The sequence below is a fragment of the Lepus europaeus genome, chromosome 19 (genome assembly GCF_033115175.1).
Source record: "Lepus europaeus isolate LE1 chromosome 19, mLepTim1.pri, whole genome shotgun sequence".
Lineage (NCBI taxonomy): Eukaryota > Metazoa > Chordata > Mammalia > Lagomorpha > Leporidae > Lepus > Lepus europaeus.
The window spans coordinates 3,284,678-3,307,568 of record NC_084845.1 but is presented as its reverse complement, the minus strand read 5'-3'; the positions used below and the strand labels follow the sequence as shown (position 1 = coordinate 3,307,568).

Genomic DNA, 22,891 nt, shown 5'->3' with positions numbered 1-22,891 from the left:
TTCGTGTGTGGTTGTGTGTGCTGTGTGTGGTTGTGTGTCCATGTGTGACTGTGTGTTCACATGTGGTTGTGTGTGCTGTGTGCGGTTGTGTGTTCATGTGTGACTGTGTGTGTTCGTGTGTGGTTGAGTGTTCCTGTGTGGTTGTGTGTTCGTGTGTGGTTGTGTGTCCATGTGTGATTGTGTGTTCACATGTGGTTGTGTGTGCTGTGTGTGGTTGTGTGTTCATGTGTGACTGTGTGTTCACATGTGGTTGTGTGTGCTGTGTGCGGTTGTGTGTTCATGTGTGACTGTGTGTGTTCGTGTGTGGTTGAGTGTTCCTGTGTGGTTGTGTGTGCTGTGTGTGGTTGTGTGTCCATGTGTGACTGTGTGTGTTCCTGTGTGGTTGTGTGTTCACATGTGGTTGTGTGTGCTGTGTGTGTTCGTGCGTGGTTAAGTGCGTGTGCATGTGTGGCTGTGACTGGCTGCGAGTGTGCCCGTGTGTGCGTGTGCTGTGTATGTGAGTTAGTGACGATCGCCCCCCTCAGTATTCTGCCCTGGGCCGGCTGAGAGCCCTGCCTGCCCCGGTGCCACCCCGCCCCGCCCCATCACCCCAGCGCCTTCCTGGCGCCTGGCAATGTTTACCCTGTGCCCCTGGCCCAGCAGTGAGCCATCCACCGGCCCCTCCTGCCCCTGCACCACACACCCGGCACAACCCAGACCTGGGCGCCAGCCTTCCCCAGGGACTCCAGGGACCCAGCGTGAGTGCCCCAGGGGCCCCACACGGATGTCTGGGCCCAGCCTACTCTGCCGGACTCGGCACCCACACCTGCGCTTTTCCCGGGCAAACTCCCTCCCTGGGGTCTGGGTGCCGGGAGCCTGTGCCCGCCATTCCACCCCAGTACACGTTCAGGCCGGGAAAGCCACTGCCGGGATCAGAGATTTAATAAGTTACGGGACGGGAGGGGAGCCGGGGACGCCCCTGGCCCCGGGTCACAGCACCGAGGGAGGCGGGGCAGGGACCTGCCTGCCCGGGCTCCTCAGGCGGCCAGAGGCGCAGACTCGGGTCCTTCCTTCCTGGGCGTCCAGGTCCGGCCTGTTTCCTGGGCCCTGCGGCAGGGCTCCCAAGCCCCCACCGCCCACAGGGCCCATAATCTGGGACCCCAGCCCTCCGCTCTCTCCCAGGGGTCCAGGAATCCAGGGCGCGAGTGCAGCCAGGTTGCGGGCTCAGCCCTCCCGCTCCCCTGCCTAGGCCTCCACCTCCAGGGCCTGGAGGGCGGCCACGTTCTCATAGATGAGGTCTGGCACGTGGTCATCCGTGGCCTCCTCCTGGGCTGGGGCCGCGGCTGACTGCTGCAGGAACCGCAGGATGCACTGGTGCAGGAAGACGTACTGGGCCTGGGGAGGCGGCGCGGGGCGTGAGCCTGCCTGCCCCGCCGCCCGCCGCCCGCCGCCGCCCGCCTGCCCCGGCCGCACCTCAGTCTGCACCATCAGCGGCCGGCTCTCTCTCATCTTCCGCACGAAGCTGAAGGGCCCCAGCAGCCCCTCACTCTCCAGCTGCCGCAGCAGGACGTCCAGGGCGATGAGGGTGCCCGTGCGGCCCACGCCGGCACTGCACAGGGACAGGGCAGGGTCAGGCCACAGGAGGGGACGGTGGGGTCCCGGCCGGCCCCCAGCGGTGGGAGGCAGCCAGCCACAGTCTGCGTGTAACCTGCCGGCAGGTGTCTGCCCAGGCCCAGGGCCCGTTGGCGTGCCCACTGCACAGATGGGGAAGTGCGGGCGGAACCAGGGGGAAGTTATGTGTCCCAGTCACTCGGCTGATCTGTAACCCAGCTGGGGCTCCACTCGGCACCATGAACTCACGAGCAAATCCCTCTTAAATTTCTTCAAGATAAGATTAGCTGCTGGGGCCGGCGCTGTGGCAAAGTGGCCTGCAGTGCCAGCATCCCATATGAGCACTGGTTTGAGTCCTGGCTGCTCCACTTCTTTTTTTTTTTTTTAAGATTTATTTATTTATTATTTATTTGAAAGTCAGAGATACAGACGGGGGTGAAGGCAAGAGAGACACAGAGAGAGAGAGAGAGAGAGAGAGAGAGAGAGAGGTCTTCCATCTGCTGGTTCACTCCCCAACTGGCCTCAATGGCCGAGCTGCGCCAATCCAAAGCCAGGAGCCAGGAGCTTCTTCCAGGTCTCCCACCTGAGTGCAGGGGCCCAAGGACTTGGGCCATCTTCTACTGCTTTCCCAGGCCATAGCAGACAGCTGGATTGAAAGTGGAGCAGCCAGGACTCGAACCGGCACCCACATGGGATGTCGGCACTGCAGGCAGCGGCTTTACCCACTACGCCATAGCACCAGCCCCCCCTCCACTTCTGATCCAGCTCTCTGCTAATGGCCTAGGAAGGCAATGGAAGATGGCCCAGGTGCTTGGGCCCCTGCACCCACGTGGGAGACCAGGATGGAGTTCCTGGCTCCTGGCTTCGGATTGGCCCAGCCCTGGCCGTTGCAGCCACTTGGGGAGTTAACCAGCGGATGGAACACCTCTGTCCTCTGTCTCTCCCCCTCTGTCGGTAACTCTGTCTCCCAAATAAATGAACAAATCTTTAGAAAACATGGATAAAATGAGCTGCTCTAAGGTGAACAGTCCGGTAATGTCTGGGTCACTCACGATGTTGTACAACCGCCGCCTCTATCCACTTGCAAACACTCATCCCCCAGGAGGCCCCCGCTCCCGGCTCTCCCTCCCGCCAGCTGGGCGTCACGGTTCCAAAGTCCCCCTGTGTTGTGGCAGGGGCCAGGGCTCGTGCCTCCCTGTGGCTCCAGCTCACCACCCATGGTGGCAGGCTCCCCCCACCCTCAGGAGGAAGGAAGCGCGTGACCCTGGGGACACGGCCAGCAGAGCGCTCAGAATCCCAGCCGGAATCCAGCACCCACTGCTGGCCGTGAGCCTGCTGGCTCGCCTCTGCACTGGGGACCGGCGGGGGTGTGGCTGTGAGCACCCAGAGGTCAGCTATCCCAGGGTCTCGGGAGCAAGCCCCTGGCCTCACCCCCAGCGCGCGCTGACCCCTGGGCTTCAGCACATGCAGCCCAGCCCCTAAGCCCAGGGAGATGACGGCATCCCCGCTCCCCGCCCACACGCTCTCTGCCTCACTGCCCCCTCTGTCCCCTCCTGCCCTGTTGCCCGGGCCTTCCTCTGACTCCCACCTAACACGTGCAGGCACGGGCTGGCCGGTCCTCACCTGCAGTGCACGATGGGAGGGCCTCCGCCCCCGGTCTGGTCCAGCCACTGCCGGAGCATCCTCCAGAAATCCAGCAAGGGGTCCGGGGAGTGGGGGACGCCGTGGTCCGGCCAGGCCAGGTAGTGGAACTGGCGCACGGACAGCGTCTTCTGCTCGTCCAGCTGCAAGGACGGCGTGCTGGGGGAGGGAGCTCGCGGCCGGGGACGCCCGGGGTGGGGGTGGGGGGCTCCCTGGCTTCATGGGGAGTTGGGGGGGGGGCTTACTTGGAAGAGCTCCAGGTCTCGCACCGCCCAGTTCTCTGCCTCCTCCTCGGCCACCAGCGCCACCCGCAGGCGCCCGTGGGTGCAGGGCTGTGCGTCCAGAGGCCAGTAGTGTTCGCACTTCACCTGGGGATGGAGGCCCCTCTGCACGCGGCTCCTCTGTGGGGGGGGGCGCCCCGCTCTCCCTCCCTGGGGCCAGAGGCCACGCCCAGAACCCGTCTCCCCCCAAGCCCGCTTGCCAGTGCTGTCTGGAGCTGGTGCCTCCCAGAGGTGAGGGGAGAGCAGATGAGGGACCGGCAGCCTAGCTCTGTGCCACCATGACGGCCAGACCCTCACCAGGGGGCTTCCCCGCCCACAGAACCAGGCTGGGAGCACTGGACTGCGGCAGTGCCTCGGGCCGGGGAGGGGGCCTGGGGCCCAGGGCAGACGGCTGCGCTCACCCGGCCAGACTCCACGCAGTTGGTCAGCATGACCAGGGTGTGGCTCTGCTGCTCCCACACCAGACGCCAGAAGTCGCCCACGGTGTGTGGCAGGGGGCCCTGGGCTGCTATGAACTCCCTGGGGCTGCAGAGACCCTGGTGGAGGGAGGCCGGCATGTCGGGGGGCGGGAGGCTGTCACAGGAGCCCCTCTGGACCTACGCAGGCCGCACCCCGACCTTACAGGCAGGAAGCTGGCGTTGATGTAGTCAGAGCCTGGCTCCCCGTGGAGGGGCTTCAGGGGCACCCGGGACCAGTCATCTAGGAGAAAGGCCGGCGTGAGCGAGCAGAGAGGACGGCGAGAGACAGACCCGGGACGGAGTCCGCCGAGGTCTGGGGGCACCCAGGGGGAGAGTGGGGCAGAGGGAGTGGGCTGGGAGGGGCGGGCAGGGGCGTGGGCTGGGAGGGTGGGCAGGGGAGTGGGCTGGGAGGGTGGGGTATGGGTGTGGGCTGGAGGGGCAGGCAGGGCGTGGTCTGGGAGGGCGGCAGGGTCATGGGCTGGGAGGGGTGGGGCAGAGGTCATGGGCTGGGAGGGTGGGGCAGGGACGTGGGCTGGGAAGGTGGCAGGGTCATGGGCTGGGAGGGGGCAGGGTCATGGGCTGGGAGGGTGGCAGGGCGTGGGCTGGAGGGGCGGGCAGGGGCGTGAGCTGGGAGGGTGGGCAGGGGTCATGGGCTGGGAGGGGGCAGGGCGTGGGCTGGAAGGGGGCAGAGGTCATGGGCTGGGAAGGTGGCAGGGTCATGGGCTGGGAGGTGGGCAGGGGCGTGGGCTGGGAGGCGGGCAGGGGCGTGGGCTGGGAAGGTGGCAGGGTCATGGGCTGGGAGGTGGGCAGGGGCGTGGGCTGGGAGGCGGGCAGGGGTGTGGGCTGGAGGGTGGGCAGGGCGTGGGCTGGGAGGGTTGGCAGGGTGTGGGCTGGGAGGCGGGCAGGGCGTGGGCTGGGAGGGTGGGGTATGGGTGTGGGCTGGGAGGGTGGGCAGGGGCGTGGGCTGGGAGGCGGGCAGGGCGTGGGCTGGGAGGCGGGCAGGGTGTGGGCTCGAGGGGCAGGCAGGGTCATGGGCTGGGAGGGTGGGCAGGGAGTGGGCTGGGAGGGTGGCAGGGGCGTGGGCTGGGAGGGTGGGCAGGTCATGGGCTGGGAGGCGGGCAGGGTGTGGGCTCGAGGGGCAGGCAGGGTCATGGGCTGGGAGGCGGGCAGGGAGTGGGCTGGGAGGGTGGCAGGGGCGTGGGCTGGGAGGGTGGGCAGGGGTCATGGGCTGGGAGGCGGGCAGGGTGTGGGCTGGGAGGCGGGCAGGGGCGTGGGCAGGCCTGGGGCGGTGTGCGGACTCACAGGGCAGCACGTTCCTGTAGCGGTTCTTGGTGGCGTTCTCGGGAGCTGAGGCCACCGTCTGGGCCTGGCCTTGGCCCTCCAGGGCCAGTTGCTGAGGGGGGAGCAGAGGACGCTGGCTTTCCCCTGCCTTCAGCTCCCAGCAGTGAGAGAAGCCCCCTCCTGTGCCCCGCACCCTGCAGGCACGGGGACGTCCCCAGGAGCACCCCTGGGGGTGGGCCCACACGCCCACCACTGCGCTACAGCTGGGCCCGGCCCCCGTGATGGGACGAGGCGCTCGTGCGGCCACGCACCTGGTACTCCTCGGCAAAACCACAGTTGCTGTCCTTGCCCTGCCTCCTGACGTGGTGGGCGAAGTCCTTGGCCGGGATGTTCCCTGGGAAGCTGGGGGCGGGGAGGTGCCGAGGGGGATTGTTAGCCCCCCTTAACCCGTGTCCCTGGGGTAACAGGAGGGGCGTTCCCACGCCCGCAGGCAGACGGGAAACCAAAGCAGGAGCTGGAGCATGTTCCCAGCGGCCCAGGGGACCGGTAACCCAGAGTGGTCCATCCACGCAACCACACGACGGCACCCAGCCTGAGAAAGGATCGCGACACACGCTGCCCACGGCCAGGGCACACCCGAGCAAGAAGGCCGCCCGGAGGCACCAGCACGGGGACCCCAGCCAGGCGGCACCTGGGGTTCTCAAGTGTGCAGTGAGATGGGAAGTGGGGCGGGGCGGGGCGGTGGCCGGGGCGGCCAGTGTGTACCAGGGACAGAGGTTTGGTGCCCAGCAATGTGGGGGTCCCAACGGCCTGAACTGCACACTCAGGGGTGGCTAAGACGGTGAATTAGGGGCCAGCGCTGTGCTGAAGCCGGTGAAGCCACACCCTGTGACACTGGCGTCCCAGACAGGCACCGGTCCGTTTCCCGGCTGCACCACTTCTGATGCAGCCCCCTGCTAACGCGCCTGGGAAAGCAGCAGAGGATGGCCCGAGTGCTTGGGCCCTGCACCCACGTCAGAGACCAGGATGGAGCTCCAGGCTCCTGGCTCTGGGGCTCAGCTTTGGCCGCTGTGACCATCTAGGGAGTGAACAGTGGATCGGAGATCGACCTCTCCCTCCCTCCCTCCCTCCCTGCCTCCTCTCTCCCTTTCTGTAACTCTTTCAAATAAAGAAATAAATCTTAGAAGAAAAAAGACAGTGCGTTACACCGTGTCATTTGCGGTGATTGGATGTGTAAAGGAACTTGGTTTCACCAGGAGGCGCTGTCCCCATCTGGAGCGCCGCCTGTCTGACCCCTGACCCTCCCCAGCGGCTGCTGCTGTGAGGCAGTGGGCAAAGCTGCCACCTGCAGTGCCAGCATCCCATACAGGCACCGGTTCAAGCCCCGGCTGCTCCACTTCCGATCCAGCTCCCTGCTGTAGCCTGGGAAAGCAGTGGAGGACGGTCGGAGTGCTTGGGCCCCTGCGGCCACGTGGGAGACCCGGATGAAACCCCTGGCTTCAGCCTGGCCCAGTCCTGGCCCTTGTGGCCATTTGGGGAGTGAACCAGCAGATGGAAGACTTCTCTCTCCCTCCCCGTAACTTTGCATTTCAATTAAATAATAAATAAATCTTGAAAAACAAACAACCATGTCATGTGATTCCAGCCTCCTTGCTCCCGCCCTGGTGAGAGCTGGGTAACCCCCCCCCTTCACTGGAGTTGAGCTCTGCTCGCTCCCCTGGGGGGGGGGGGGGCTCCTTCACCACGCCCAGGGCCACTGCCCACCGCGTCACCACAGCAGAGCCAGGCACCAGGCACCAGGGACAGAGCTCCGCCCTGGAGCCCAGGAAGTGCACGAGGCAGCATTCCACCCCACGTCCCCCGGCTCCTCCCTCCACCATGTGGTGGCACAGGTCCTCCCTCTCCTGGGTGAGAGCCACAAACCACGCTTTCAGCACGGTCACCCCCCACCCAGGGTCAGGTTGGCACAGGTGTTGGCTGCGGATACGCGGAGCGGCACGGCCCGGGCAAGGGGTCCCGGTCCTGCGGACGTGCAGGCTGAAGAAGCTGGACGGGGCCGGCGCCGTGGCTCAACAGGCTAATCCTCCGCCTAGCAGCACCGGCACACCGGGTTCTAGTCCCGGCTGGGGTGCCGGATTCTGTCCCAGTTACCCCTCTTCCAGGCCAGCTCTCTGCTGTGGCCCGGGAAGGCAGTGGAGGATGGCCCAAGTCCTTGGGCCCTGCACCCGCATGGGAGACCAGGAGAAGCACCTGGCTCCTGGCTTCAGATCAGTGCGGTGTGCCAGCCGCAGCGGCCATTGGAGGGTGAACCAACGGCAAAAAGGAAGACCTTCCTCTCTGTCTCTCTCTCTCTCACTGTCCACTCTGCCTGTCAAAAAAAAAAAAAAAAAAAAAGCTGGACGCCCTCTCCCTCGCACCGCATTTGTTCAAGCCGCACATCTGCCTCGGGTGGCCTCTGCCTCGGCCGACAGGCGCAGCTCCCTTTGTGCCCAAGCCGTCCACAGCCCATCCACACCTCTTCCCTCGAGCAACCCCAGGGCGTCCTAACGCAGAGGCTACGGCCGAGCCGGTGAGGAGCATTCGCACCACTCTGCAGCCACCTGTCTGGGCGGCAGCTCCGCGTGGGTGCCCAGTGCGCCCCTCGGACTCCACGCTTCGGCCCCCGGGCTCCAAACCTGCTCCCCCAGGCCCTCTCCATCAGGGCTGCGACGCTGGCCTCCCCGCCCTCTTGCCCTTGCTTACCCAGGGCTGCCGTCGGCACCACCCCCCACCCCCCGCTCCGTCTGGCCACCGGTCTCCCATCTGCAGTCACCTCTTGCCTGCACTCTAAAAAACCTCTCCCTGGGCCTCCCTACCTCTGCCCCGCGCCTTCGACCCGTCAGACTGTCACCTATCAAAACCCTCCCAAGCCCCCATCTCGGGACAGAACCAGAGCCCCTACTTTCGCCTACCTGGCTCCACCTTCTTGTCCCACCTGCCACCTCCGACCTCATCTGCTCCTGTCCCCCATCATTCACTCTGCTCAGAGACCCACAATGCTGCTCTCTTAACACCCAAGCGTCCTCCTGCCCCAGGGCCTTTGCACGCGCTGGTCCCTCTGCCCGGAGTGCCGTCCCCGCACATGCATGCCTCACTTGCCCTCCTCAGCTCAGCAGGCTTCCGCAGGAGACCCCATCTCACTGCCTCCAGTCCAGCGCCTGCCTGGAACCTCCCGCCGCTCTGCTCGCCTCCAAGCAGACATCAGTCCTCACGTCGCTTCCTGGTGCCAGCTCATGCTAGGGCGGAAGCCCACCGGGCCGGGGCCTCCCTTCAGACCCGCCTGCTCCACACCCAGCAGGGGCCCCGATACAGTCTCGTTTACTGAATGGATGGGCAAACAAATGGACGGATGGACGGACAGACGGACGGAAGGATGGACGGACGGATGGATGGGTGGACGGACGGACAGACGGATGGATGGATGGACGGATGGATGGATGGGTGGATGGACAGATGGATGGACGGATGGACGGATGGACGGGTGGATGGATGGATGGACAGATGGATGGATGGATGGGTGGATGGACGGATGGATGGGTGGGTGGATGAGTGCATGGGTGGATGGGTGGATGGACAGATGGATGGACAGATGGGCGGACAGATGGACGGATGGATGGATGGATGGATAGACAGATGGGTGGGTGGACAGACGGACAGATGGACAGATGGATGGATAGACGGATGGCTAGACGGATGGATGGACGGATGGATGGACGGATGGATAGACGGATGGGTGGGTGGATGGGTGGGTGGGTGGATGGACAGACGGACAGATGGACGGATGGATGGACGGCTGGATGGACAGATGGGTGGGTGGATGGATAGACGGATGGATGAATGGATGGACAGATGGACAGATGGACGGATGGACAGACAGGTGACGGATGGATGGACAGATGGACGGATGGATAGATGGATGGGTGGGTGGATGGGTGGATGGGTGGATGGACAGATGGACAGACGGATGGATGGACGGATGGATGGACAGATGGGTGGGTGGATGGGTGGGTGGGTAGATGTACGGATGGACGATGGACAGATGGACGGACGGATGGACAGACGGACAGATGGACGGACAGATGGATAGACAGATGGGTGGGTGGATGGTTGGATGGGTGGGTGGGTGGATGAATGGATGGACAGATGGATGGATGGACGGATGGATAGACGGATGGGTGGTTGGATGGTTGGATGGGTGGATGGACAGATGGACAGATGGACGGATGGATGGATGAAGTCCGAGCACTGGCAGGAACTCAGTCCAGGGTCACTGGCCCAGGCGGCTTAGGGCAGAGCCTGGCCCCCTGCTGAGCCTGCACCCTGACCTGCCCCGCAACCAGCAGACGCCCCTCGCTGGACCTGCCAGCCGTCCTCCCCAAGCCCTCTGCTCACCTGAACACCAGGTCCTTGGGCACTGCCTTCTCCTGGCTCTCCCTCTTCCTGGGAATGGATGTGGGGCAAGAGGCTCAGAGGGTGAGGCTGGAACCAAGGGTCCTCCTCCTCCTGTGTCCCGGCCACCCTCGGGGTCCGCTCACGTGGCCTCACCTCCTCCTCCTTCTGTGTCCCGCCCACCCTCGGGGTCCGCTCATGTGGGCTCACCTCCTCCTCAGGAAGAAAACCAGCAGGCCCACCAGGACGAGGAACAGGAGGACACCCACGATGGCGCCGGCAATGACCCCTGGGGGAGGGAGCACAGGAAGCCGCTGGACCCACTGAGCCCCATCTCCGTCTCCACCCAGCACAACATGGACACCATTGCTCTCTGGTCTCCAGGAGCCTGGTTCCCCCAGGTGATGCAGGTGCTAAGGAGTGGGCGTCCCCTTCCTTGGCTGACCAGCGGTCTTCAGCAAGGGCACCTTCGGGACTGTCACACCTGGAGGCAGGGGTGCTGCTCACTCTCAGTGCCCAGGATGGGCCCTCACAACTGAGCTGGGGCTGTGGCTTCTCAGCTTCCCCTGCTGCCAGGGGAGAGTGCTGGCCGACAGGCGCTGTGGGGGCTTGCAGGGGACTCACTGGCCTTGCTGGACAAGACAGTGTGTCCCCTGGGGGACCCTGGATGCTAGGGGAGACGCACTCATGGGTCCAGCCTGGAGTAGCACCAGTCGATCTCCTGCGTCCACCTCCGGTATCTCTCTAGACTGGATACCCAAAATTCTTTTTTTTTTTTTTTTTTTTTGACAGGCAGAGTGGATAGTGAGAGAGAGAGACAGAGAGAAAGGTCTTCCTTTTTGCTGTTGGTTCACCCTCCAATGGCCGCTGCAGCCAGCGCATCTGTGGGGTCCACAGCCGTAGTCACTGTACATGGGTGGAACTTTCCAGAATCTACGCACTGGACATCCTCAGGTGCCCATTAATAAATAAACCGGCACGGCCACGGGCAGCAAAAATCGTGCAGTTATGGGCAGAGTTACCCCGGGACTCGCGGGTCCACTCCTGGGGAAGACTCCAACGTGGACACTCACAGCGGCGGTCCTTGTGACAGCCCAAGGCTGGAAACGCCCACTGCCCACCCCTGAGGAGCAGGCGAATTGAGGGTGGCCCACCGGACCACCCGTATCGTCTCACGACAGGAAGAGCCAAGTGCTGCTCAGTCTATCATGTGCCTACACCCTGAGAGATCATGCCACGGGACACACCATGCCACATCATGCCACGGGACACACCACGCCACATCATGCCACGGGACACACCACGCCACATCATGCCACGGGACACACCATGCCACGGGACACACCACGCCACATCATGCCACGTAACGTGTGCCTGCACTTTGGTGAAATGTCCAGAGCAGGCAAATCTCTAGAGGCAGAAAGCAAACAAGAGACACAATCCAGGGGCCGGCGCTGTGGCTTAACAGGCTAATCCTCCGCCTGTGGCGCCGGCACACCATGTTCTAATCCCGGTCGGGGCGCCGGATTCTATCCCGGTTGCCCCTCTTCCAGGCCAGCTCTCTGCTATGGCCCGGGAAGGCAGTGGAGGATGGCCCAAGTGCTTGGGCCCTGCACCCGCATGGGAGACCAGGAGAAGCACCTGGCTCCTGGCTTCAGATCGGCACGATGTGCTGGCCGCAGCGGCCATTGGAGGGTGAACCAACGGCAGAAGGGAGGACCTTTCTCTCTGTCTCTCTCTCTCACTATCCACTCTGCCTGTCAAAAAAAAAAAGAGAGAGAGAGAGACACAATCCATGGAGAGGGGGCCAGCGCTGTAGCATAGCAGGTAAAGCCGCCGCCTGCAGTGTCAGCATCCCATATGGGCACCTGGCTGCTCCACTTCCAATCCAGCTATCTGCTATGGCCTGGGGAAGCAGTGGAAGATGGGCCAAGTCTTTGGGTCCCTGTACCCGCATGGGAGACCCAGAAGAAGCTCCTGGCTCCTGGCTTCAGATCAGTACAGCTCGCTGTTGCAGCCATCTGGGGAGTGAACCATCGGATGGAAGACCTCTCTCTCCCTCTCTCTCTCCCTCTCTCTCTCTCTACCTCTCTGTCTTTCTCTCTGTCTCTCCTTTTCTCTCTGTGTAACTCTGACTTTCAAATAAATAAATCCATTTTTTAAAAAAAAGACATTCATCTATAGGGAGAGATACTGGGGCAATTGGGGGTTTGGGAGTGCCGGCTAAGGAGACTGGGCCTCTGCCCTGGGGTAACGCAGATGCTCGGACGGTGGCGACGGCTGCACAAAGCTGGGCGCCGCTAAGGCGACTGCAGGCTGCTGCGTGAGTTCTGCCCCGGGAACTCCGAGTAGCAGCAGCCACCCACCGACGGGGGTGAGCCAGTCTCGCCCTGGCCCTCCGGCTCACCTCCACTCTCGGTGTGGCAGGTCGTGGAGGCGGACACGGCCCTCAGTCCGTCCCAGAGGGTGGTGACGCTGGCTCCGTAGGACCGAGCCGGCTGGAGTCCCGACACAGACACGCCCTTGGCGCAGGCCGATCTGTCCTGCCGGAGCTGCTGCCCGCCCACCTGCAACTCGAAGGCCTCGTAGCCCCCCTGGGGGCAGGACCAAGTCAGGGTGATGCCATAGCCCCCTGAGGCGCTGACACAGGACTGGATGGTGACGGAGCCTGGGACTGGGTGAGGGGAACAGGAATCAGCAGGAGCCATGCAGGGTGCCTTCCCCTCCGCCCGCCAGTCGGGCCGATTCTCTTCCCAGCACCCACACACCTCATCTCACTCTCCCTTCCCCTGCCCTGGCTCCTACACACACCCCTCAAACTACAACTCCCATGACCCCTGGGCCCCATATCACTGCAGTTGAGGAGCTCATGGCCCCTTGGCCTGATGGGATTTGTAGTCCACTCACCTCACGTCCTTGTGGTCCAGGGGGAGAGGGAGGGCGGAACATCTCACCTGTGGACGCTCGGAGGCTCTGTGTGGAACCGGCCACGTCATTGCTCTCTGCCCACACGCTGAAGTTGTACCAAGTGCCGGGTACAAGGGCCTGCACCTTGTACGAGGTCTCAGAGGTCCTGTTCGTCTGGTTGGCCCAGTCCACCTGAGGATCTTGCTGCCTCTGAGGGAGCCCCTCGCTGGCCCACCGGACCCAGTACGTGTAGAGCTGAGAGTGGGGGTCTGTGGGGGCTGTCCACTGCAGGGTGACCGAGCTGCTGGTCTGAGTCATGTTCTGCAGATCCACGACCTCACTGGGCGCTGAAGGCAGAGCCGAACCCCTAAGGGTGGGGGCGGGGCGGGCCCACTCTCAAGGCCACCCACCCTCAAGGCTCCCTCAACCTGCTCGCCTGCCCTGCACAGCAAAGATGCGCCCCCTGCCGACAGCTCTACTGACCTCCCAGCGCGGCCCCTCCCTCCTGCGAGCGGGGGTGGGGGTGGGGGCCGAGCCGGCACAGAGGCCGGTGGAGGAACCCCCATCTCTGCTGGCCTTGGAAGCCCATCAGAGCAGGGAGGGAGTGGGCGCTGAGGTCACTCAGGTGTGGGGACGCGACATCCTGCCCGGAGCCGAGGTCTCCGCTGTCCACCCACACGTAACACCCGCTCAAGGCCCCAGATTCAAGACCCCCGGCTGTGACAGCGGTGGGGGTCGCGGCCTGGGTCTCTGGTGCCACTGTCTCCTCTGCTCTGGCCCCACAGGAGGGCACTCGGGGCCCTCACGGTTCCCAGGCAACTGGTGCCCCCAGGAGAGGCGGACGGCGTGGGCCAGCCCAGCGCTACCCAGCGCTGCCGAACCTTAGCGTGTGTGCACGCCCCGGGGCACGTGGCGGGAGGCAGGTTCCGCATCAGCGGGGCTGGGGTGGAGCTAGACCCTGCGTTTACGGCCAGCACCTGGGGACGCTCTGCGGCCCAGACCCCGCGCACGCTCTGAGGTCCAGCAAGGCCTGAACCTTACGTTTGCCCCACATTTGCGAGAGGAACTCCAATCTACCACAACAGCTCTGAAAGGCGAGGTCTCGGGTCACGAGGGGACAGGGTCACAGGTCGGGGCCTCACCACCAAAGGGGCCCAAGAGCCCTCTCTGTGCTGACAGAAGCGGTCTCCCGGCGCCCACCCCCCCTCCACCCAGCAGGCACTAGCCCAGCGCAGGGCGGGAGGGAGACGGGCGGCCTTTCTACAGGGCTCCTGCGCAGAGTGGACGTGAGGCTCAGCGTGCAGCTTCATCCAGCTCCAATTTTAACAGGCACGTGAGGCCAGCGCCGCCCCATGGGACACGGAGATCGGGGGCTGTCCACCCCAGGGGGAGCAGCGGAACCCAGAGCACCCGCCTGCCACACGTGACACAGACGGAGGCGAGAACTGGTCAGAGTCGGAACGTCTCCATCACAGGGGTGACTCCTGGCCCCTGCGTCCACGCAGACCGGTCCTGGAGCACCCTACACCCCAGCCAGCCGCAGGGCGGGGCTGTGGGGCGGACAATCCTCCCTCATCTCCAGCTAAGGCTGCTTGGGAACGGGGCCGGTTTTCTCCTAGGATCCCAGGAGGTGTCGGGCGCGACGTGGCCCCCCCCCCCCCCCCCCGGGACGAGTGCTGGACCACCTGCCAGGTTCTCCAGCCGCTCCTCAGCCCTCGGCTACCACTGCCCCTAAGAAAGAATGGGGCGGGGGCTGCCGCTCACCTGTGGTGAAGTTCCTAATCTCCTGGGAGCTGCTGACCTCGTTCTTCTCGACCCACACACGAAATTCATACGTGGATCCAGCGTCGAGCCCGTCCACCGTGGCGCTGGTGCTTGTCGTGCTCTGGGTCTCGTTTCTGTCGCCCCCTCCAGTGCACTGCACCCAGTAGGTGAGGTTCTGGGAGTCGGGGCCCTGGGAGGCCTCCCAGACCAGGGTGATGGAGCTGTTGGTCCGAGCCCCCACCGTCAGGTTTCTCACGGCATTGGGGGCTGAATCGGAAGAGAAGGCAGAATCAGCGTAGCTCCTGGCCCCCAAAGTTTCTGACTAGGGCCGGTACTGTGGCTTAGAGGTAAAGCTGCCGCCTGGCACGCCAGCATCCCAGATGGGCACTGGTTCAATTCCTGGCTGCTCCCCTTCCAATCCAGCTCTCTGCTAATGGCCTGGGGAAAGCCGCAGAAGATGGCCCAGGAGCTTGGGTGCCTGCCAGCCATAGGGGAGACCTGGAAGAAGCTCCTGGCTCCTGGACTTAGACCAGCCCAGCCCTGGTCATTACAGCCATTTGGGGAGTAAAACAGCAGAGCAAAGATATGTCTCACTCTCGTAACCCTGCCATTCAAATAAATGAATCATAAATTAAAAAAAAAAAGGGACCGGCGCTGTGGGTTAACACCCTGGCATGAAGTGCTGGCATCCCATATGGGCGCCAGTTCAATACCTGGCTACTCCACTTCCGATCCAGCTCTCTGCTATGGCCTGGGAAGCAGTGGAATATGGCCCAGGTCCTTGGGCCCCTGCACCAGCATGGCAGACCTGGAAGAAGCTCCTGGCTCCTGGCTTCGGATCAGCGCAGCTCCGACCATTGCAATCACTTGGGGAGTGAACCAGCGGATGGAAAACCTCTCTCTCTCTCTCTCTTTCTCTGTCTCTTCTCTCTCTGTGTAACTCTGACTTTCAAGTAAATAAATAAATCTTTTTAAAAAAATAAAAACAAATTGTGTAAAAATAAATAAATAAAATTTTTTTTTGACAGGCAGAGTGGATAGTGAAAGAGAGAGACAGAGAGAAAGGTCTTCCTTTTTGCCGTTGGTTCACCCTCCAATGGCCGCTGTGGCTGGCACATCTCACTGATCCGAAGCCAGGAGCCAGGTGCTTCTCCTGGTCTCCCATGCGGGTGCAGGGCCCAAGGACTTGGGCCATCCTCCACTGCCTTCCCGGGCCATAGCAGAGAGCTGGACTGGAAGAGAGGCAACCGGGATAGAATCCGGTGCCCCAACCAGGACTAGAACCCCGTGTGCCGGCGCCGCAAGGCGGAGGATTAGCCTGTTAAGCCATGGCGCCGGCCAAAATAAATAAAATTAAAAAAAAAAAAGTTTCCGACTACTCCTGACCCAGCAGGTGCAGGGGCTGGGCCCAGGTATACATGGTGGCCTCTGGTCCCTCGTGGCTGTCCAGTGCCCCTCACCTGGTGACCTTGAACTCAGAGGGGCCCAGGGGTAGGACACACCCAGGGCGCAGGAATGGGTGTGAGAAGGGAAGTGGCTCCGCCTTCCTGTGGGTCACATGACCTGCTATGGTCAAGCACACTGAGGCAGGCTGCCTTGGTTCTCACGGGATATAAATAATCTCCCACAAATCCCTTCACCTGCCTGTGTGTGTGCGCTGACGGCGGACAAACTGAAAGTCGCCTGTGGGGGACACAGCTCCCGGCCCCCTGCCGGCCCCCACTCCTCCCTGTGCAGGAGGGAACGGCCCGGCACCCTCACCTGTGCTCACGGTGAGGTTCTCCTTGGCGCCGCTGGCCCCATCCTGTTCTGCCCACACAGAACACGCATAGGAAGTGGCCGCGTCCAGACCGTCCACCGTGGCGCTGGTGCTTGTCGTGCTCTGGGCCTCGCTTCTGTCGCCCCCTCCAGTGCACTGCACCCAGTAGGTGAGGTTCTGGGAGTCAGGGCCCTGGGGGGCCTCCCAGACCAGGGTGATGGAGCTGTTGGTCCGAGCCTCCACCATCAGGTTTCTCACAGCATTGGGGGCTGAATCGGAAGAGAAGGCAGAATCAGCATAGCTCCTGGCCCCCAAAGCTTCCGACTAGGGCCGGTACTGTGGCTCAGAGGTAAAGCTGCCACCTGGCACACCAGCATCCCAGATGGGCACTGGTTCAATTCCCGGCTGCTCCCCTTCCAATCCAGCTCTCTGCTAATGGCTCTGGGAAAGCCGCGGAAGATGGCCCAGGAGCTTGGGTGCCTGCCAGCCATAGGGGAGACCTGGAAGAAGCTCTGGCTCCCAGGCTCAGACCAGCCCAGCCCTGGTCATTACAGCCATTTGGGGAGTGAAATAGCAGAGCAAAGATCTGTCTCTCAATCTGTAACACTGCCTTTCAATTAAATAAATCATAAAAAAAAAAGTTTCCAACCACTCCTGACCCAGCAGGTGCAGGGGCTGGGCCCAGGTATACATGGTGGCCTCTGGTCCCTCATGGCTGTCCAGTGCTCCTCACCTGGTGACCTTGAACTCAGAGGGGCCCAGGGGTAGGACACACCCAGGGCGCAGGAATGGGTGTGAGAAGGGAAGTGGCTCCGCCTTCCTGTGGGTCACATGACCTGCCATGGTCAAGCACACTGAGGCAGGCTGCCTTGGTTCTCACGGGATATAAATAATCTCCCACAAATCCCTTCACCTGCCTGTGTGTGTGCACTGACGGCGGACAAACTGAAACTCGCCTGTGGGGGACACAGCTCCCGGCCCCCTGCCGGCCCCCACTCCTCCCTGTGCAGGAGGGAACGGCCCGGCACCCTCACCTGTGCTCACAGTGAGGTTCTCCTTGGCGCCGCTGGCCCCATCCTGTTCTGCCCACACGGAACACGCATAGGAAGTGGCCGCGTCCAGCCCGTCCACCGTGGCGCTGGTGCCTGTCGTGCTCTGGGTCTCGTTTCTGTCGCCCCCTCCAGTGCACTGCACCCAGTAGGTGAGGTTCTGGGAGTCGGGGCCCTGGGGGGCCTCCCAGACCAGGGTGATGGAGCTGTTGGTCCGAGCCCCCACCGTCAGGTTTCTCACGGCATTGGGGGCTGAATCGGAAGAGAAGGCAGAATCAGCGTAGCTCCTGGCCCCCAAAGTTTCCCACTTGGTTTGACTTGTGCCTTAGCAAGTTAAGCTGCCGCCTGGCACACCAGCATCCCAGATGGGCACTGGTTCAATTCCCGGCTGCTCCCCTTCCAATCCAGCTCTCTGCTAATGGCTCTGGGAAAGCCGCGGAAGATGGCCCAGGAGCTTGGGTGCCTGCCAGCCATAGGGGAGACCTGGAAGAAGCTCCTGGCTCCCAGCTCTGCCTGGCCCAGTGTGGCTGTTGCAGCCATCTAGAGTAAACCAGCAAATGCAAGGTCTCTCTGTCTCTGCCTCTGTCTCTGTAACTCCTACTTCCAAATAAATAAACCGTGGCGGGCAGTATTGTGGCATAGCGGGTAAAGCTGCTGCCTGGGATGCCGGCATCCATTTCAGAACCAGCTCCCTGCTAATGTGCCTGGGAATCAGCAGATGGCCCAGGAGCTCAGGCACCTGCCCCCACATGGGAGACCTGGAAGTAGCTTCTGGCTCCCAGGCTCAGACCAGCTCAGCCCTGGTCATTACAGCCATTTGGGGAGTGAAATAGCAGAGCAAAGATCTGTCTCTCAATCTGTAACACTGCCTTTCAATTAAATAAATCATAAAGAAAAAAGTTTCCGGCCGGTGCCGTGGCTTAACAGGCTAATCCTCCGCCTTGCGGTGCCGGCACACCGGGGTCTGGTCCCGGTTGGGGCGCCGGATTCTATCCCGGTTGCCCCTCTTCCAGGCCAGCTCTCTGCTACGGCCCAAGTCCTTGGGCCCTGCACCCACATGGGAGACCAGGAGAAGCACCTGGCTCCTGGCTTCGGATCAGCGAGATACGCTGGCCGCAGCGGCCATTGGAGGGTGAACCAACGGCAAAAAGGAAGACCTTTCTCTCTGTCTCTCTCTCTCTCACTATCCACCCTGCCTGTCAAAAAAAAAAAAGAAAAGAAAAGAAAAAATTTCCAACCACTCCTGACCCAGCAGGTGCAGGGCCTGGACCCAGGTATACATGGTGGCCTCTGGTCCCTCATGGCTGTCCAGTGCTCCTCACCTGGCGACCTTGAACTCAGAGGGGCCCAGGGGTAGGACACACCCAGGGCGCAGGAATGGGTGTGAGAAGGAAAGTGGCTCCGCCTTCCTGTGGGTCACATGACCTGCCATGGTCAAGCACACTGAGGCAGGCTGCCTTGGGTCTCACGGGATATAAATAATCTCCCATGACTCCCTTCACCTGCCTGTGTGTGTGCACTGATGGCGGACAAACTGAAAGTCGCCTGTGGGGGACACAGCTCCCGGCCCCCTGCCGGCCCCCACTCCTCCCTGTGCAGGAGGGAACGGCCCGGCACCCTCACCTGTGCTCACAGTGAGGTTCTCCTTGGCGCCGCTGGCCCCATCCTGTTCTGCCCACACGGAACACGCATAGGAAGTCGCTGCGTCCAGCCCGTCCACCGTGGCGCTGGTGCCTGTCGTGCTCTGGGTCTCGTTTCTGTCGCCCCCTCCAGTGCACTGCACCCAGTAGGTGAGGTTCTGGGAGTCGGGGCCCTGGGGGGCCTCCCAGACCAGGGTGATGGAGCTGTTGGTCCGAGCCCCCACCGTCAGGTTTCTCACGGCATTGGGGGCTGAATCGGAAGAGAAGGCAGAATCAGCGTAGCTCCTGGCCCCCAAAGCTTCTGACTAGGGCCGGTACTGTGGCTTAGCAGGTAAAGCTGCCGCCTGGCACACCAGCATCCCAGATGGGCACTGGTTCAATTCCCGGCTGCTCCCCTTCCAATCCAGCTCTCTGCTAATGGCTCTGGGAAAGCCGCGGAAGATGGCCCAGGAGCTTGGGTGCCTGCCAGCCATAGGGGAGACCTGGAAGAAGCTCTGGCTCCCAGCTCTGCCTGGCCCAGTGTGGCTGTTGCAGCCATCTAGAGTAAACCAGCAAATGCAAGGTCTCTCTGTCTCTGCCTCTGTCTCTGTAACTCCTACTTCCAAATAAATAAACCGTGGCGGGCAGTATTGTGGCATAGCGGGTAAAGCTGCTGCCTGGGATGCCGGCATCCATTTCAGAACCAGCTCCCTGCTAATGTGCCTGGGAATCAGCAGATGGCCCAGGAGCTCAGGCACCTGCCCCCACATGGGAGACCTGGAAGTAGCTTCTGGCTCCCAGGCTCAGACCAGCCCAGCCCTGGTCATTACAGCCATTTGGGGAGTGAAATAGCAGAGCAAAGATCTGTCTCTCAATCTGTAACACTGCCTTTCAATTAAATAAATCATAAAGAAAAAAGTTTCCAACCACTCCTGACCCAGCAGGTGCAGGGGCTGGACCCAGGTATACATGGTGGCCTCTGGTCCCTCATGGCTGTCCAGTGCTCCTCACCTGGCGACCTTGAACTCAGAGGGGCCCAGGGGTAGCACACACCCAGGGTGCAGGAATGGGTGTGAGAAGGGAAGTGGCTCCGCCTTCCTGTGGGTCACATGACCTGCCATGGTCAAGCACACTGAGGCAGGCTGCCTTGGGTCTCACGGGATATAAATAATCTCCCACAAATCCCTTCACCTGCCTGTGTGTGTGCGCTGATGGTGGACACAAACTGAAACTCGCCTGTGGGGGACACAGCTCCCGGCCCCCTGCCGGCCCCCACTCCTCCCTGTGCAGGAGGGAACGGCCCGGCGCCCTCACCTGTGCTCACGGTGAGGTTCTCCTTGGTGCTGCTGGCCCCATCCTGTTCTGCCCACACGGAACACGCATAGGAAGTGGCCGCGTCCAGCCCGTCCACCGTGGCGCTGGTGCTTGTCGTGCTCTGGGCCTCGCTTCTGTCGCCCCCTCCAGTGCACTGCACCCAGTAGGTGAGGTTCTGGGAGTCGGGGCCCTGGGGGGCCTCCCAGACCAGGGTGATGGAGCTGTTGGTCCGAGCCCCCACCGTCAGGTTTCTCACTGGGTCGAGGGCTAAGAAAGGGACAAGGACACTGTGGAACAGCAGCAGTATCAGCCCTCCCACAGGTCCACAATCCCCGGCTTCCACAGCCCCTGCCAGACACTACCTGGGCCGAGGAGAAGTCCCCAGGAGCCCCTGGGCAGTGGGTTCATCAGGGTCACTCACCGGCCGCCCTGGCCCATGTCCAGCTGCCCAGGACCTGGAGGGAGCCAGGGACAAAGGAATCAGGCAGAGCTCACCCGCCCGGACCCAGGTGAGCGGGAGGCAGGGCGGGGCTGGTCAGCGCCCACAGAGCCTCTGCTCCCGCCCCATGAGTCACTGCTGCCTGAAACAGGAGGGGGTGTGGGGCAGGGCTGTGACAAAGGTCACCCCAAGGTACGTCTTCCCTGGCAGCAGGAGGGGTGGGGTGGGCGGGACCCAGGGACCCAGGGGCTGCCATTGGCTCTACCCGATAAGCTCCAGTGATAAACCTAATGGTTTCACTTTCCAGAAAATGTGGCCTTGGGAGACAGGTGGCAGGGAAGCAATCAACACCCTGGGAAGCGGGGCAGGGCCAGAGGGTCTGGTGGGGGCTTGGGGGTGGCTGGGCTGGACCCCTGGTCTGAGGGAGGAGGGCTGGGCTGGACCCCTGGGTCTGAGGGAGGAGGGCTGGGCTGGACCCCTGGTCTGAGGGAGGAGGGCTGGGGCTGGACCCCTGGGTCTGGTGGGGGCTTGGGGGTGGCTGGGCTGGACCCCTGGTCTGAGGGAGGAGGGCTGGGCTGGACCCCTGGGTCTGGGGGAGGAGGCGCTGGGGCCCAGATCCCTGGGTCTGAGGGAGGAGGGGCTAGGGCCTGGACCCCTGGGTCTGAGGGAGGAGGCACTGGGGCTGGACTCCTGGATCTGAGGGAAGAGGAGCTGGGGTCCTGGACCCGTGGGTCTGAGGGAGGAGGGGCTGGGGCCCAGATCCCTGGGTCTGAGGGAGGAGGGGCTGGGGCCCAGATACCTGGGTCTGAGGGAGGAGGCGCTGGGGCCCGGACTCCTGGGTCTGAGGGAGGAGGGGCTGGGCCTGGACCCCTGGGTCTGAGGGAGGAGGAGCTGGGACCTGGACCCCTGGGTCTGAGGGAGGAGGGGGTGGGGTCCTGGACTCCTGGGTCTGAGGGAGGAGGCGCTGGGGCTGGACTCCTGGATCTGAGGGAAGAGGAGCTGGGGTCCTGGACCCCTGGGTCTGAGGGAGGAGGGGCTGGGGCCTGGACCCCTGGGTCTGAGGGAGGAGGGGCTTGGGCTGGACTCCTGGATCTGAGGGAGGAGGGGCTGGAGCCCAGACCTCTGGGTCTGAGGGAGGAGGCGCTAGGGTCCTGGACCCCTGGGTCTGACGGAGGTGGTGCTGGAGCCTGGACTTCTGGGTCTGAGGGAGGAGTGCTGGGCTGGACCCCTGAGCCTGAGGGAGGAGGGGCTGGGGCCCAGACGCCTGGGTGTGAGGGAGGAGGGCTGGGGCCCAGACGCCTGGGTGTGAGGGAGGAGGGCTGGGGCCTGTACCCTGGGTCTGGGAGGAGGGCTGGGCTGGACCCCTGAGCCTGAAGGAGGAGGGGCTAGGGCCGGACTCCTGGGTGTGAGGGAGGAGGGCTGGGGCCTGCACCCTGGGTCTGGGATGAGGGCTGGGCTGGACCCCTGGGTGTGAGGGAGGAGGGCTGGGGCCTGTACCCTGGGTCTGGGAGGAGGGCTGGGCTGGACCCCTGAGCCTGAAGGAGGAGGGGCTAGGGCCGGACTCCTGGGTCTGAGGGAGGAGGGCTGGGGCCTGTACCCTGGGTCTGGGATGAGGGCTGGGCTGGACCCCTGGGTGTGAGGGAGGAGGGCTGGGGCCTGTACCCTGGGTCTGGGAGGAGGGCTGGGCTGGACCCCTGGGTGTGAGGGAGGAGGGCTGGGGCCTGCACCCTGGGTCTGGGATGAGGGCTGGGCTGGACCCCTGGGTGTGAGGGAGGAGGGCTGGGGCCTGTACCCTGGGTCTGGGATGAGGGCTGGGCTGGACCCCTGGGTGTGAGGGAGGAGGGCTGGGGCCTGCACCCTGGGTCTGGGATGAGGGCTGGGCTGGACCCCTGGGTGTGAGGGAGGAGGGCTGGGGCCTGCACCCTGGGTCTGGGAGGAGGGGCTGGGCTGGACCCCTGAGCCTGAGGGAGGAGGGCTGGGGCCCAGCACCCTGGGTCTGGGAGGAGGGCTAGGCTGATGCTGGCTCTGTGTGGGCACAGCTGTGTTTGTCTGAGGCCAGGCTCGCTCTGGCAACAGACACGGTCACATCTGAGAGTGCAGGGGTGAGGCTCCCCCCGCTGTCTGCCCACACCAGAAGCCCCTCCTTCCCCAGGCCCTGGGCCCCCAGTCCCCACCCCCTGAGATCCAGGACTACCCTGGCCAGTCCCTCCTGGGCACCCACTCTGCCCCCTGGAGCGGGGGACACTTACCAACAGCATCAGGGGCCTCCAGGCCCCGAGGCCCCCGCCAGCCCCGGCCATGTCTCCACTGTGCTGAGGGACCCAGGAGTCCCGGGCCTGGCTCTGGCACCTGCTGGACTTT

The 22,891-nt window shown here is 63.4% G+C and overlaps 1 protein-coding gene across 1 annotated transcript in view; it reads right to left on the bottom strand.

The window, feature by feature from the left end:
- Nucleotides 1-1,147: 1,147 nt before the first annotated feature.
- PTPRH (protein tyrosine phosphatase receptor type H) overlaps nucleotides 1,148-22,891 on the bottom strand; it is a 29,863-nt gene continuing 8,119 nt past the window's right edge. The window contains exons 2-19 of the mRNA XM_062177610.1: nucleotides 20,513-20,546; nucleotides 20,092-20,378; nucleotides 18,782-19,048; nucleotides 17,144-17,410; nucleotides 16,112-16,378; nucleotides 14,351-14,617; nucleotides 12,634-12,933; nucleotides 12,087-12,353; nucleotides 9,890-9,968; nucleotides 9,683-9,730; nucleotides 5,563-5,653; nucleotides 5,273-5,363; nucleotides 4,135-4,211; nucleotides 3,914-4,048; nucleotides 3,477-3,599; nucleotides 3,214-3,374; nucleotides 1,453-1,588; nucleotides 1,148-1,374 (exon numbers count right to left, since the gene is read on the bottom strand). Coding sequence (XP_062033594.1) covers nucleotides 1,225-1,374; nucleotides 1,453-1,588; nucleotides 3,214-3,374; nucleotides 3,477-3,599; nucleotides 3,914-4,048; nucleotides 4,135-4,211; nucleotides 5,273-5,363; nucleotides 5,563-5,653; nucleotides 9,683-9,730; nucleotides 9,890-9,968; nucleotides 12,087-12,353; nucleotides 12,634-12,933; nucleotides 14,351-14,617; nucleotides 16,112-16,378; nucleotides 17,144-17,410; nucleotides 18,782-19,048; nucleotides 20,092-20,378; nucleotides 20,513-20,546 — 3,047 coding nt within the window. The 3' untranslated portion in view covers nucleotides 1,148-1,224. The remainder of the gene's footprint in view (nucleotides 1,375-1,452; nucleotides 1,589-3,213; nucleotides 3,375-3,476; nucleotides 3,600-3,913; nucleotides 4,049-4,134; nucleotides 4,212-5,272; nucleotides 5,364-5,562; nucleotides 5,654-9,682; nucleotides 9,731-9,889; nucleotides 9,969-12,086; nucleotides 12,354-12,633; nucleotides 12,934-14,350; nucleotides 14,618-16,111; nucleotides 16,379-17,143; nucleotides 17,411-18,781; nucleotides 19,049-20,091; nucleotides 20,379-20,512; nucleotides 20,547-22,891) is intronic.